Source organism: Parasteatoda tepidariorum, chromosome 2 (assembly GCF_982258835.1).
Source record: "Parasteatoda tepidariorum strain Cologne lab strain chromosome 2, Ptep-v5.0, whole genome shotgun sequence".
Lineage (NCBI taxonomy): Eukaryota > Metazoa > Arthropoda > Arachnida > Araneae > Theridiidae > Parasteatoda > Parasteatoda tepidariorum.
In genome coordinates, this window is record NC_141756.1 from 82542339 (window position 1) to 82556115 (window position 13777).

The 13777-nt window shown below is 29.0% G+C and overlaps 1 protein-coding gene across 1 annotated transcript in view; it reads right to left on the reverse strand.

Annotated features, from left to right (window-relative positions):
* The window catches only part of Megf8 (multiple EGF like domains 8), a 62202-nt gene that overhangs the window by 39751 nt on the left and 8674 nt on the right, over positions 1-13777 (reverse strand). The window contains exons 7-11 of the mRNA XM_043043746.3: positions 11537-11717; positions 9886-10061; positions 8464-8688; positions 7016-7210; positions 707-949 (exon numbers count right to left, since the gene is read on the reverse strand). Coding sequence (XP_042899680.2) covers positions 707-949; positions 7016-7210; positions 8464-8688; positions 9886-10061; positions 11537-11717 — 1020 coding nt within the window. The remainder of the gene's footprint in view (positions 1-706; positions 950-7015; positions 7211-8463; positions 8689-9885; positions 10062-11536; positions 11718-13777) is intronic.

Consider the following 13777-nt stretch of genomic DNA (forward strand, 5'->3'; position numbering starts at 1 on the left):
ATAACATTGCTTTAGAATTTTTAATAGTTATTTTATCATTAAGTTAGTTTATCATTTAATTGCACATGTTAAACAGAGTTTTACATAACTTTATAATAAAAATAACTTATTTACCATTTAATAATCGTAAAATGTTAATTAAATAACTTTATCATAAAATGTTGCATAATAAGGTAGTTCAAAAAACATGCTTAGCTTTAAGCGTTCAGTTTTGAATAAAAAAATCCCTAATAACAGAGAATAACATTATGAAGGGATAATAAATAAATATTGCAAGTAAATAGCATTAAGTAAATAATTTACAAATAAATATCCTTGCAACTTTTATTCCGATTAGGCAGGCGACAACGATAGAAATGAAATATAAAATATCTGCAATGGAAATACATCAACAATAATAACACCTTGAACATTACATTAACAATTCAACGTTTTCCACTTACTTAAAAATTAGCAGTAAATTTTATTCTAAGCCACTTGAACACTTTTAATATACCTAATATATTAATTGAAAGCATCATGACTAGGATAAAAAGAAGTTTTTAGACAGTAAATAATTGATTGATTGAATGTAGGATTTAGTGGCACAAGGTCCAAATTAGGACATGCTGCGCCTAGACAGTAAATAAATGGTATAAAAGAATATTGAATATAAAAGTGAGTTATCTACTACAATTTATGTATCGAACAGAGAAAAGATAAGTACCTGTGTACAATGCTCACAGTATATATAATCTGAGCACACAGAACAGTTATCAGGATGAATAACTAGGAAACTAGGTTTGCCATTTTTTTGACACAACACTTGATGCACAACATGACTTTTGGGATAACATTGCTGATTGCTTTCACACCAGCCACATAAAGTATCTGTCAAACAGGACAAGCAACTGCTATGTTTATAACAAGTTCCATTTTTGTACAATTCTAAATGTTTATGATCAATAACCTAAAATACAAAATTGATTAATATTTGTGAATTTAAAAAAATGTAGTATATTTACAAAATATATATAATTTATAAATTTATTCATGATTGTATACAAATCATATAAATACATTCTGAGAAAATGCAAACTTTCACAATTTCATAAATATTGAAAATATTATTGATTTTTTGATTTAAACTTAGAAAATATCTATGTTATATCTTATTTTTGAATAGAGAAAAAAAAAAGTAGATTTAAGGAATCAAGAATGATTTTTCAAAAAAATAATTGCGTTGTGAGAACATTTAACTTTAACTAACAAAATTTATCAGATATAACAAGTAGAAGTAATTTAAGTTAATTTAAAACTATTAGCACATTTAAATTTACAGCAATAATAATCTTGGTGATCTGGAAGATAAAAGCAAATTAAATTTTAAGGATTCACATCCAACAGCATAATTAATCCAGACTAAATATTTTTATTCAAAGAACTTAATCATAATTCAAATAAGTTTACAATTTAAAAATGAGTTGCTTCACTGCTACATAACTTACATTTTAGTTCGACAGGTTATTTAAAAATAATCATTTCTCTTTAGTTACGTCATACCAAAATTATACAACAGTAAAAGAAATTACGGGCACATAAAAATATATTAAAAAAAAGGTAAAGGACTTATCCTAGAAGCGCGCGTGGCCGGCCACCCCGCATCCTTCCACAGTTCACGTTCGATCTCAGTCGTCAGCAGCAGGGAATACCTAAAATCGAACTGCCGCTCTTTCCTCCCGCTCATGTATTCCTCCGCACCGAAGGGTGGCGCTACTATCGCTTTGACTATTCACACCTGTGAATGAATCCATCCTCAAGTAGGGGTGAAGGAAGGAATAATGGAAGGTGTTGAAGGATAGGGGTGTAAGTGAAAATCAGATGGGGTTGTTGATTAAAGTAAAAAAATATAGATTAAAAAAAATGAGATTATTTAAATTAAAACGCGGTGCCCAAAAAGAATTAAATAAAATTGTGCCCATAAATAATTAACAAAAATAACTTAAACATACCATCATAACATTCCATCCCGGTAAGGAGAAAAAAAAATTCAAAGAATTTTTTTTATTTTTTATTATTACTTATTTGAACTAAACCTAAACATAAAATGATTCAATGGAATATCATGACGGTGTGTATTTGAGAATCGAGTTGTTTAAAGGTCTAAAAGTTACAGGGGCATCTTCGGTTCCTTGAACCAATCAACACAGTTCAACATAATTCAAAGCTTCTCAATAGACTTTCTGCAGTAAGTCCAGAGGAAAGATTTTGTTACTCGTGATGTGTATTCTTGTGTGTGTTAGGAGTTTTTCCTTCAGAAGCCTCCCATCTGTATACTCTGTCTTTTATCACATTCCATGTCTTAGCTAGCTGATCACATGGCACTTTTCGATACATGTACTCTCACTTCAATAGTACTCTCACTTGGATAGAACTCTCATTCATGACTGTCACTTTTCGACACTATATAACTTAGCAGAAAATCATCTACCGACCAGGAACGGCAAAGGGCCCTTTTGCTGCCCCAGGCAGTAACGTTTCTTGCGTAGTAACCATCGTTGCTTATGGAGTGTACGTTGCTTATGGAGACTAACGTGATTTTAGTTCTGTTTCTCAGATGAGACATTTTGTACTTCCAAACACACACCTTGAACACAGTGAAATGTCCAACAGTTACATATTGTTAAATACGCTTAACAGTCTATTTAGTTGAAACGTCTTAGCAGGTAATGTCCAACAGTTACATATTGTTAAATACGCTTAACAGTCTATTTAGTTGAAACGTTTTAGCAGGTAATTATAAATCCATAGTTGCACTTCCTACCATCTATATCCCCAAACAACTCAATTCTCAAAATCACAAAAACATTGAAAAATTTAAATGACCAAAAAGAAATTTATAATTTACTCTCTTGCCAAGGATTTTAGAAAAAAAAACTTATACAATTCATGTCAAAATTGATCATAACTTTTGTGAGTTTCACTCACAGAATAAAAACTTGGCAAAATATCCTTAGATATATTTGTGACGATAATACATAGAAAACATACATAAAATTTTATATAAAAGTTAGAAATATCATAAAATTCCAACAATATATCCCTTTGTTCAGCATCTAAATGATCAAGCTGAAAATTTCCACCCCAACACTCAAAATCCTCTCCAAGTTGAGCTGTGTCAATGCTATTACATTTTTCTTTATTTGATACAAACAAACATTCCATTTTAACAAGAGACGCGTTTTTATTAATATGGATAGGGGTTTCACCTACATTCATGACATTTATAAATAGTTTATCAGAAGCCAAGGAAACAGTCCTTGCAATTAAAAGATTGTCTATATTTTTGTTGGGCAAAAGAAGTATTTGTTCAGTATGTTTAATTAATTTGTTTTTAGAACGAACAGGAACTGCTAACTGCGAGAAAGGGGGTACAATTATTTTCTTATTTGCATAAAAAGGAATTCCCTCCTCTGACTTGCAAGCATTACAGGTATCATTAGAATTTGCATACATTAGATTCACATTAAGCTCATCATTTTTCAAAATTTTGTTTTTACAATCTAATATCAGTTTATTTTTACTTAAATAGGGAAAACCCAATATCATATCATAATCTCTAGAAAGTTTAGGTAGGACAAAAAAATCTGCCGAAAATCTACTAGTATCGATTTTGAAACTCAAATTTATTGATTTGTTTATGCTTACACGACCTCCATTGAAATTCTGTACCTCCACTCTACAATTCTTTTGTTTACTAGTCAAACTTAATTCGTCTAAAATGTGTTCGGAGATTAAATTTACAGTAGATCCAGTGTCTAAGAGAGCAAAATAATTTAAATTTTTAATATTTACTGCTATAATGGGAAGGTTTTTATAATTGTTAAGGCTGGGGACAAACTCTGGGCTTTCAACCGAAAGTGTACTCCTTTTTATATCTTGATTTAAATTCTGATAATCTTTAAACACCACATCGGGGATACCAACAGAGACAGGTGGTGCAGCGGTCTCTCCCCCAATTAGTTTAAACTTTTATTCTTTTTAAAACAATTATCCAATGAATGTCCGCTACGGTTACAAAAGTTACAAAATGGAATTCGGCAATATTTAGCTATGTGGCCTAATTTGTTACACTTAAAGCATTTTTTCTTTGACTGAGCCTGAAGATGATTATTAACATTTCGCGTCCTGTGTGAATTTTCTTTATTTGAATGAATGCTCTGTGCATTTAGTTGAATTTGCATATCATTTAATTTTACAGTAAGCTGTTCAATTTTATCAGTAAGACTATCTATTTTGTTATCTGATTTTTCTCCTGCTTTAGCTTGTATAGTAGCTGCTAGCTCTAGTGGTTCAATAACCTTAAAATTTTCTTCGAATGTTAGTGCATGCTTCTTAAATTCATTATAGCTGTTTAAAGCTGTTGAGGCAATTTCTCTCAGTAACTCCACCCTCAGACCCTGTTTAGCAGCTGACAACAAGAGTTGTTGTCGATAATCCTCAAATTCAGTACTATTATTATTCGGTACACAGTTGTATGATATACCTTCTAAGCGGCTAAAAAATTGCCTGGCATTTTCGCACGGCAGTTGATATGCCTGTGTAAGTTTAGTGATATTTGAAGCCATGTTTGACTTCGTCTCAAACCTATCCCTTAAAGAATTAACTATTAAATCAAAATCTTTCGCTTGTTTTAAATTTCGTTGTGTGTTTATAAACTCTTGTGCTTCGCCAGTGAGGCGTAAAGATAGTGCTAAAATTTTATCATTTGCATCCCAGTTGCAGTATTCTGCAATGGAATTGAATTTGTCGAAAAATCTGGAAAAACTCGAATTCCCATCAAAATTAGGGATAACGGGTAAAAATTCTGAGATCGTGTGGCTTTTGACCACAGGAATAATATCAATTCTGTTTGCTGCAGCAGGATCCGAAGACGAAGTGTCTGACCGAGGTTCTGCCATTTTCGATAAAAGGCTTAACTAATAAAATTTATAAGAAATTTCCTACACCTGAAACGCGCCAAAAATTTACATAAACTTAAAATAAAATCAAAGGCTTTAATATTTGTGACTATATAAAACATAAAATAAAATCCTGATTGATATTACAGATGACGTTTATCTATTACATTCAATAATTAACCCTATCAATTTATAACACGTGCAATCCATGTTTTCTTGTAAAAACTCAAATATCTCATGAAAATCTAAAAACATTCCTACTACACAAAATATATAAAACAAGTTGGGATATTGTTTTTAACCCTAAACATAAAAGTACACGTGATTGACTAAGATTATGAGGAGTTAAGATTCTATTCAATTCTCATAAAATGAACACAATTATACAATTAAATACAATAATCCTTAACAATAACAAGAGAGTAAAAATGAAGCATACGCAGATGTAGTGCTTCGACAATAATAACGCGATCATGTAGCAGTAATAAAAATTAATTTAATCAAGATTTAAGCAATCATTCATATATATACTATATATATTATTAAAAATTATTTTTGGTAATCACAATTAAATTTAGCATTATTAGTTTCATATTACTTAAAGTTAACGACCAGCAAGTTAATTTTTTAATCTTAAGCATTAACACGTGGCCGCTGGTCAACGGCACCAATTTGTTATATCTTATTTTTGAATAGAGAAAAAAAAAAGTAGATTTAAGGAATCAAGAATGATTTTTCAAAAAAAATAATTGCGTTGTGAGAACATTTAACTTTAACTAACAAAATTTATCAGATATAACAAGTAGAAGTAATTTAAGTTAATTTAAAACTATTAGCACATTTAAATTTACAGCAATAATAATCTTGGTGATCTGGAAGATAAAAGCAAATTAAATTTTAAGGATTCACATCCAACAGCATAATTAATCCAGACTAAATATTTTTATTCAAAGAACTTAATCATAATTCAAATAAGTTTACAATTTAAAAATGAGTTGCTTCACTGCTACATAACTTACATTTTAGTTCGACAGGTTATTTAAAAATAATCATTTCTCTTTAGTTACGTCATACCAAAATTATACAACAGTAAAAGAAATTACGGGCACATAAAAATATATTAAAAAAAAGGTAAAGGACTTATCCTAGAAGCGCGCGTGGCCGGCCACCCCGCATCCTTCCACAGTTCACGTTCGATCTCAGTCGTCAGCAGCAGGGAATACCTAAAATCGAACTGCCGCTCTTTCCTCCCGCTCATGTATTCCTCCGCACCGAAGGGTGGCGCTACTATCGCTTTGACTATTCACACCTGTGAATGAATCCATCCTCAAGTAGGGGTGAAGGAAGGAATAATGGAAGGTGTTGAAGGATAGGGGTGTAAGTGAAAATCAGATGGGGTTGTTGATTAAAGTAAAAAAATATAGATTAAAAAAAATGAGATTATTTAAATTAAAACGCGGTGCCCAAAAAGAATTAAATAAAATTGTGCCCATAAATAATTAACAAAAATAACTTAAACATACCATCATAACATCTATTACATTAAGATTTAAATTAAGTAGACGAAATAGAAAGTACTAAAACAAAAACTTTGAAATTAAATCCTCATGCTGTTTGTGCTTAGTACAAGGACTATTTTATTTAAAAATATTTAATAATTATTGGTTACATAATATAAACTGTTTTATAAGAACAAATGTCTTTTTATAGTTAGTAGAATGTGGTCCTTGTACTTGAAATAAGTTTAGTTTAAGTTTGGTTCTTTTTCAGAAAATTAAAAGGAAATAATTATTTTTATGAAACATGATATTACTTAAGTGCTAAAAAACATAAGAAATATCTAAATTGATAACAAAATTGAAATCGATTTAATAAAATAGATAATAAAATAAAAAAGAATAAACTTTTAATAATAAAATAGATTTAGTATTGAACTAATTGCTAAATAGAGGTTTCATATTTACTTTACATTAATCAGCAAAAGTTTTTTTTCTTTTTCGTTTTGATCACTAAATCAGCTTCTACATTTTACTTAGCTTATGTTCTACACTTTATATTTTGAAGCAGTAACTTACTTCAAATTCTACTGAGAAAGCTGTCCACTTTAGCTGTACTACAGATGTTTCATTTAAGTAGGCTGGTATTCTGACTGTGAAGTCAAACAAGTATTTATGGCCTTCAGATGGATCTGAAAAGAGAGGAACACCTCTTGCTCTGTGAACATCAGAACAGTAAAAAGAAGGTCTTGGGCTATGACTTGCTACCACTTCCTATTAAATAATAATAAATGAATAAAATAAATAATTCAGTTTTCAGGTAAAATTTTGATTCCATGCAGAGCAGTTTTTCATAATATTTTTTAGTTTATACTACAGCACAGTATTTTGAACAGTTTATCATCATGACTATTAATCATTACTTTTGAACTATTAATGCAATAAAATAATAAGACAAACTAAGTAATAAGTATATGAAGCTAATTTTTAAAAAAAATTGGTGTCAAATTTTGTGTTGACCCAATAATTTGAACTGTTACTTTTTATTAACCTCGAGATTTCATTGCTTTTTTAAGAAAAATTAAATTTACACTAAAGAATAAATTTTATCTATACAAACACAAAATTTTTATTTATCATCATCATGAAATTCATTTGAGGCTTGATATATATACTTATTATAATCAAATTTTTCAGCACATTTCAGAACCATTATTTTATCAGTGAAAATAGCATAACATTTCACTGGATAAATATCACCCTTATTATTTTTTCTCATTAAGTAATACTAATTATTATTAAAGAGGCCATATTAGAGCCATTCAGTAATATTAGCAGAACTTGCAAAGATTTCAATCTTTTAAAAAGCTAATTATTTAACAATCATGTTTTTTTTTAGGCTAAAATGAGCTTTTCTACCGAAATAATTTATAGTACTACAATTAATTCCTCAAATGAATCTTAATCTCCTAATTTCATTTGTAAATTAAGTAACAGCTGTTTCATTCGAAAAAATTTTAACTTACTTTAAAAATTGAACAATTTATTGCAATAAAAAACCAATGAGTAAAATCTGATAGTCCATGCACAAAATGGTAAATGATAAAAAAAAAAAAAAAAAAAAATGAAGAAACAAATCTAATAACTTTCAAAACATGCTGAAAAATTTTTTTTCCACAAAAAGATTTACATAAAAGATATATGTATTTTGTTGCAAAAATTTTAAAGGCATTTATAAATGAAGACACTAATAAAAAATATTAAAAGTTTGGTACTCTTTAGAAAAATAAATATGAAAATCACAATTTCCTTGCCAAACTCTTTAAACTTAAAATTTCAGAAATTTTCGATTTAATAAAATTAACAAATTAACCTTAAAATGAGGTATTATATGAAAAGCTACTTTTTAAAACATAATAAAAAGTATACAAAAAAGTAGTAAATGTTTCTTTACAGAAATATTATAAATAATAATGAATGCAAAATAAATAAATATAACAGATTTATTAAGTTAAAATTGCACTTACCAGATTACTTTGCGTAGAATCATTGCTCAATTTCAACACAGCATTAGAGCCAGCAGAACAAATCGTGAGACGAAGTTGGGACATCCGCTCTGAAAGGGGCCTTGCATTTAAAGGGTGGAGAAATCCTAAAAATTTAACTATGTTTTCTTCCATTCCATTGGCATCATATCTTTGGATTTCTGAACGGAAAAGTACTTCTTCGGAGGCTTGATGTAAATAAACCACCTTAAAAACAACATTAAAAGCTGTAAGCATTGCTATTTGGAAAGTTTCTTACAGAAGTCAAAGATATTCATTTTGTGACACATTTTTATGATGGTTTTAAATCAGTTAAATGAAGATATAATTCAGATCATTATGGGATTGTTTACTAATTAACATTGAGAACAAAATAAAAAACTATATATTCCCAAAATGCTTCAATTTCACTTTAAATATTTAAAATTTATCCTAGGAAAAAAAAACAAACTTAAGTGAACTTAAAAAAAGGGATAACAGAGATATAAATGTAATACTTTAGAGCCTTGATCAAGGGTTTCTCATATAGCCATTCATTGCAAACGATAGATACAACAAAACAACATATGCGGTTCAACATAAAATATTTAAAATTTATTTATTCACTTTAAATATTTAAAATTTAATCTAGGAAAAAAAATCCAACTTAAGTTTTAAAATTAATTTATGAGATTTTAACGTAAGGAATTCTTCATGTTGATTTCTTCTCAAAAAAAGGTAATCTTTGTAATATTTGAGCAGGAAGGCAAGCACCTAGAAGTTAATAAAACGAGCGACGTTTCTCTCACACCGAGAGCAAAGCGCTTCTCGGTTACAGTTAAGGCAAAAAGAATCGATATAAAAAAAATCAATTAAAATATTAGAATGTCATTGCGGTTAAAAGAAGTAAAACTGAAAAAATAATTAAGAAGTGGAATATTGATGAACGTGTGATGTAGCAACATGACAAACTTAAAATGTATAACAGTGATAAAAATGAAATACTTTAAAGCCATCAATAGTTGATCAAGGTTTGATCAATAGTTTCAGGAAAACAATGTATGCGTCTCAACATAAAATGTCATTTAATGACCCGAAAAGGTGCTTAAAATTAAAAAAGAAGTAATAGACTTTTACAATAATAATAAATTTACAAAAATATCAACAATTTTAATTAAAAAAATTATGTACTTACAGCAAAAATATTTACAATAGAAAAAAAAAGATAAAAACACACATTTATTAAAAATATTTAAAAATTTTGGCTTCAACACACTTTTTTCTTCTTAGACTTGACATTTGTAACAGATGGCTGTTAATTTTTTTTAAGTTTATGTGCACACAGAAAGTTCCTAATTAAACCAACATTGATTTCTCAATACAAAAAAAAAGAGAAATTTTTGTAAAATTAAAAAACATACATACATCATCAGGTTGAGATAAATTAACAGGATGGCGGTATTTAACAGACACAAGACCAGGAGGCGAATCTTTAGTGTAGCATTCTTCCAATATAGATGCATCATATCCTACAGAGCCCCACCAGCTATTTGTAGCAGGTCCACCAGAGCTTGAATTGGATGAACAGCTGGTCATTGTGTCTGAAAATAATTGATAGTGAAAACAAATTGATAAAGTAGAACTAAAAATGTACAATGGTATGCTCTTAGTGTAAACTTTTTCCATAAACATCACAAAATCAATCGACAAGAATTGCTATGATGTTAATAGTGCACCTATACAAACTTTTAAATGATTATGTGAAATATGCGACAACTTACTTGAATTCAGTATTTAGATTAGTTTTAGGATACAACTTATTAAGTATAAAGAAACTAAAGGGCAGATAAATGACACATGATTATTTGTATCACACAGGAGGAAGTACTACTTATTGCATTCTCAGTTCTCAAAGAAACATCTAGATATTAACCACATTTTTTCTTAGATGTTAAACATATTTTTTTAAAAATCTAACCTAACAATTAAAAACAAAAAAACTTAGGCATTTGAAGGAAAAAAAAATTTAAGTTGCAAGTTAATTACTTAGTTTGTTACCTAATTTGTTATCTTAGTTTTACTTAATTTGTTACCTAACATAAGAAAAATTTAGAAAGCATTTCATATAGTAAAAGCTTTATAATTCAAAACAAACATATTATTTAACAATTAATAGGAATACTCAGAAATGAGAGTACATAAAATTTAAACAATTGTGTTATAACAAACAGCTGGCATTGAACATTTGTTAAACTATGGGGCATTTCTGGATTTACTGTAAGAGATTATTAATCAACTACAGTCCAGTTGGATCCACTTTCAAGTCATTGAGAAATTGTGGATTCATTGGCAGTATAACATGGTGTAAAATCGTGAAAGCAAAACAGCATTTGAAATCAAATACTTCACTTTAAACTTCAAAAATAAATTCATTTAAGGTACTGGTACACAACCATTTTAAAAGAAGGTGTACTGGTTCAAATGATTGAGTTTGGGGGGGATATACTCGTAGATTTATTATTCAAAGCTATGTGCTGATAATATATGTGCTGATTGTGAAACAATAATTTTTTTTTGGTAATAAAAAAGTTTTATATTAAAATAAGCATATTATCCTAAGCATATTATCCTATATAATTATAAGCATAAGTATCCTAGCTTTGTGTGCAAATATTTTTCAAGATATTTTACTGTTTAAGATAATCAGCACAGAAATGAAAGGCAATGTTGTCTTTTAAATTTTTGATAAATTTTGCTTAAAAAATTATTTTTATATTCTCCTTTTTGAGGTATATACTATTTCTGACTTTCTAAAAATTGTTTGTGACTATGTTCAATGTACATTTATCGACTTATGTAAAATGACAGTTAACAATAACACTAAGAGCTTTAGTAATCTGATTATGCACACAAAATAAGAAAATAATAACAATCTTTTCTTTCCCAGACTTAATAGTTAGTCAAATACTTTAATAATTAGCCAATTTTATACACAATATGATTAGACTGTGATAAAATAATTATAAATCAACTACTTCTGAAAATGCTAAGATAAATTTTAGTAGGCAATCCTTACCTTCTATAGAATGACATTTCATATCAGGCACACACCAGGAACAGGAAATAACTGGAAATGGATCCTGTTTATCAGTTATGACATTTTCAATGAAAGACTGACCCCATATCAAGCAAGATGGACAATCACTTAAGGCAGAACAAAACCCGGGACAAAAATCAGCTGAGAACTCACTGCATGTCTAAAGGGGAAAAATATACATTAAGACAGTGGGTAAGAAAGAAAAATTATTAAAGTGAAAAAGCAGTCTGATTAATGATACAATTCAGAAAAACAAACTATAATCTTACAATAAAACAAAGACATTTAGATACATTATATAGTATCAGATAAAACCTATAGTAAAAGGTAGTGGCATAACTATTCACTTTCAAAATAGAAAGCTTAAAGGTAGACATATTTTAGCACAAACTCTAAAAATAATGATAAATAACCATCCATGCCTAGACAATGTTATAATTAGTAAAAGCTAACAAGTTACAGTCTGAAAATGTTCGATTTTCAAAGCCAAATCCATATAAATTTCATACTGGCATCACATGTTTATAATAAATAAAATATTTTAAGAAAACATGCCTACAATTAGCTGTTAATAAAATAAAAAAAGGGGCAATTCAAATCTTCAATCTCAAACGAGCACTATACCATCCTTTTACACTAATTGAAACTATCTTCTGAAAATACCACCTTGATCAAAAAGTTCCCGGAATAACCTCCGGGTGGCGCTACCATAATTCTGATTTGAGTTTTGTTTCTCTTTGTTAAGTTGGTACATCTGTTGTTGATATTTCCTCTAAGTCTTAGCATCATAGCTTGACGTTTGCAAAAGTTACATAGTCAAGAGTACATCTATTTCTGTGTGTGTTGGCAATTTTTTACAATTTCAGAAATGGATTTAAATTTGCAACAATGAACTTGTATTAAATTGTGCGTAAAAAACGGATTTAATTGTGCGCGAACGATGGAAATGTTGGAAAAGTGTTTCGGCAACGATTCTCTGAAGAAAACGGCCGTTTACCAGTGGCACGAGCGGTTCAAAAGTGGTCGTGAGTCAATCAAAGGTGATGAACGCAGTGGCAGACCATCGACATCGAAAACATTGAAAAAGTAAAAAAAAAAATGTTGGTCAACAACCATCAGAGAGATAGCGGAGGGCTTGAACATTGCCTATGGATCCGCCCAAGACATTTTGGTTAATGATTCGGGTTTCGGTCATGTAGCAGCAAAGTTGGTGCCAAAGGACCTCAATTTCACGCAAAAAAAGAGACCGCGTTGATGTCGCAAAAGACATGATTTGCGAGGCTGAATCCGATCCCACATTCATCAAAAGGATCATTACTGGAGACGAGACGTGGATTTATGAGTACGGCATGCAATCCAGACATCAGGTAAGTGAATGGCGTTCATAAAAGTAAAAATTGCAGGAAGCACTGATGGACATACTGAAAACTGAATATAAAAAATGTTTCGAGGATTGGATCAAGCACTCGCATAAGATTGTTGCAATCGATGGGGATTACTTAGAAGGGGATAATATATAGATTTAGATGAATAAACTTGTAATTTTAATTTTCTGAATAAATTCTGGGAACTTTTTGATCAAGGTGGTATGGCAAAATTAAAATTACTTTACAATTAATTGAACCTTAGCAATATTATTATTTAGCTTTCTAAATAAATATCTTCTGTCAATTAAAACAAAAAATATAGCACTAAAAATATCGTTTTTTTTATACACAAAACTTTGCTGCTATATCAAGTTAGTTAAAAAAACTCATTTTTGCAGTTAGAATTGAAAAAAAAAATTTTTTTGAAAAAATTTTATGATTGCAATAGAGAACAAAAGAAACTCACATATTATTTCTCAAACTCAAAGATAGCACAAAATTCAAAGCATAAATCATTTAAATATATTTTAATAGTACTATGTATTATTAATCTAATATATCTAGTAATTAACTTCAATCAAATTATTTAAGAGGCAGGAATTTAAATGTACATGAAGAAAGAAAATAACATTGACAGACAGAAATTTTTAAAACATAAGAGATGAGAATTTTGAAGTAAGATTTTAATAATTTAACATTTAACAATAACTGTAGAACTCAATAAAAACTAAAACATACAAAATTAAAATGAAACAAAATAAATAACAACTAATTTCATAAGAATTCATATAAATCCATTTAATAAATTATAGCAAAAAATATTTCACCTATTCAAAAAACTATAAAAATGATA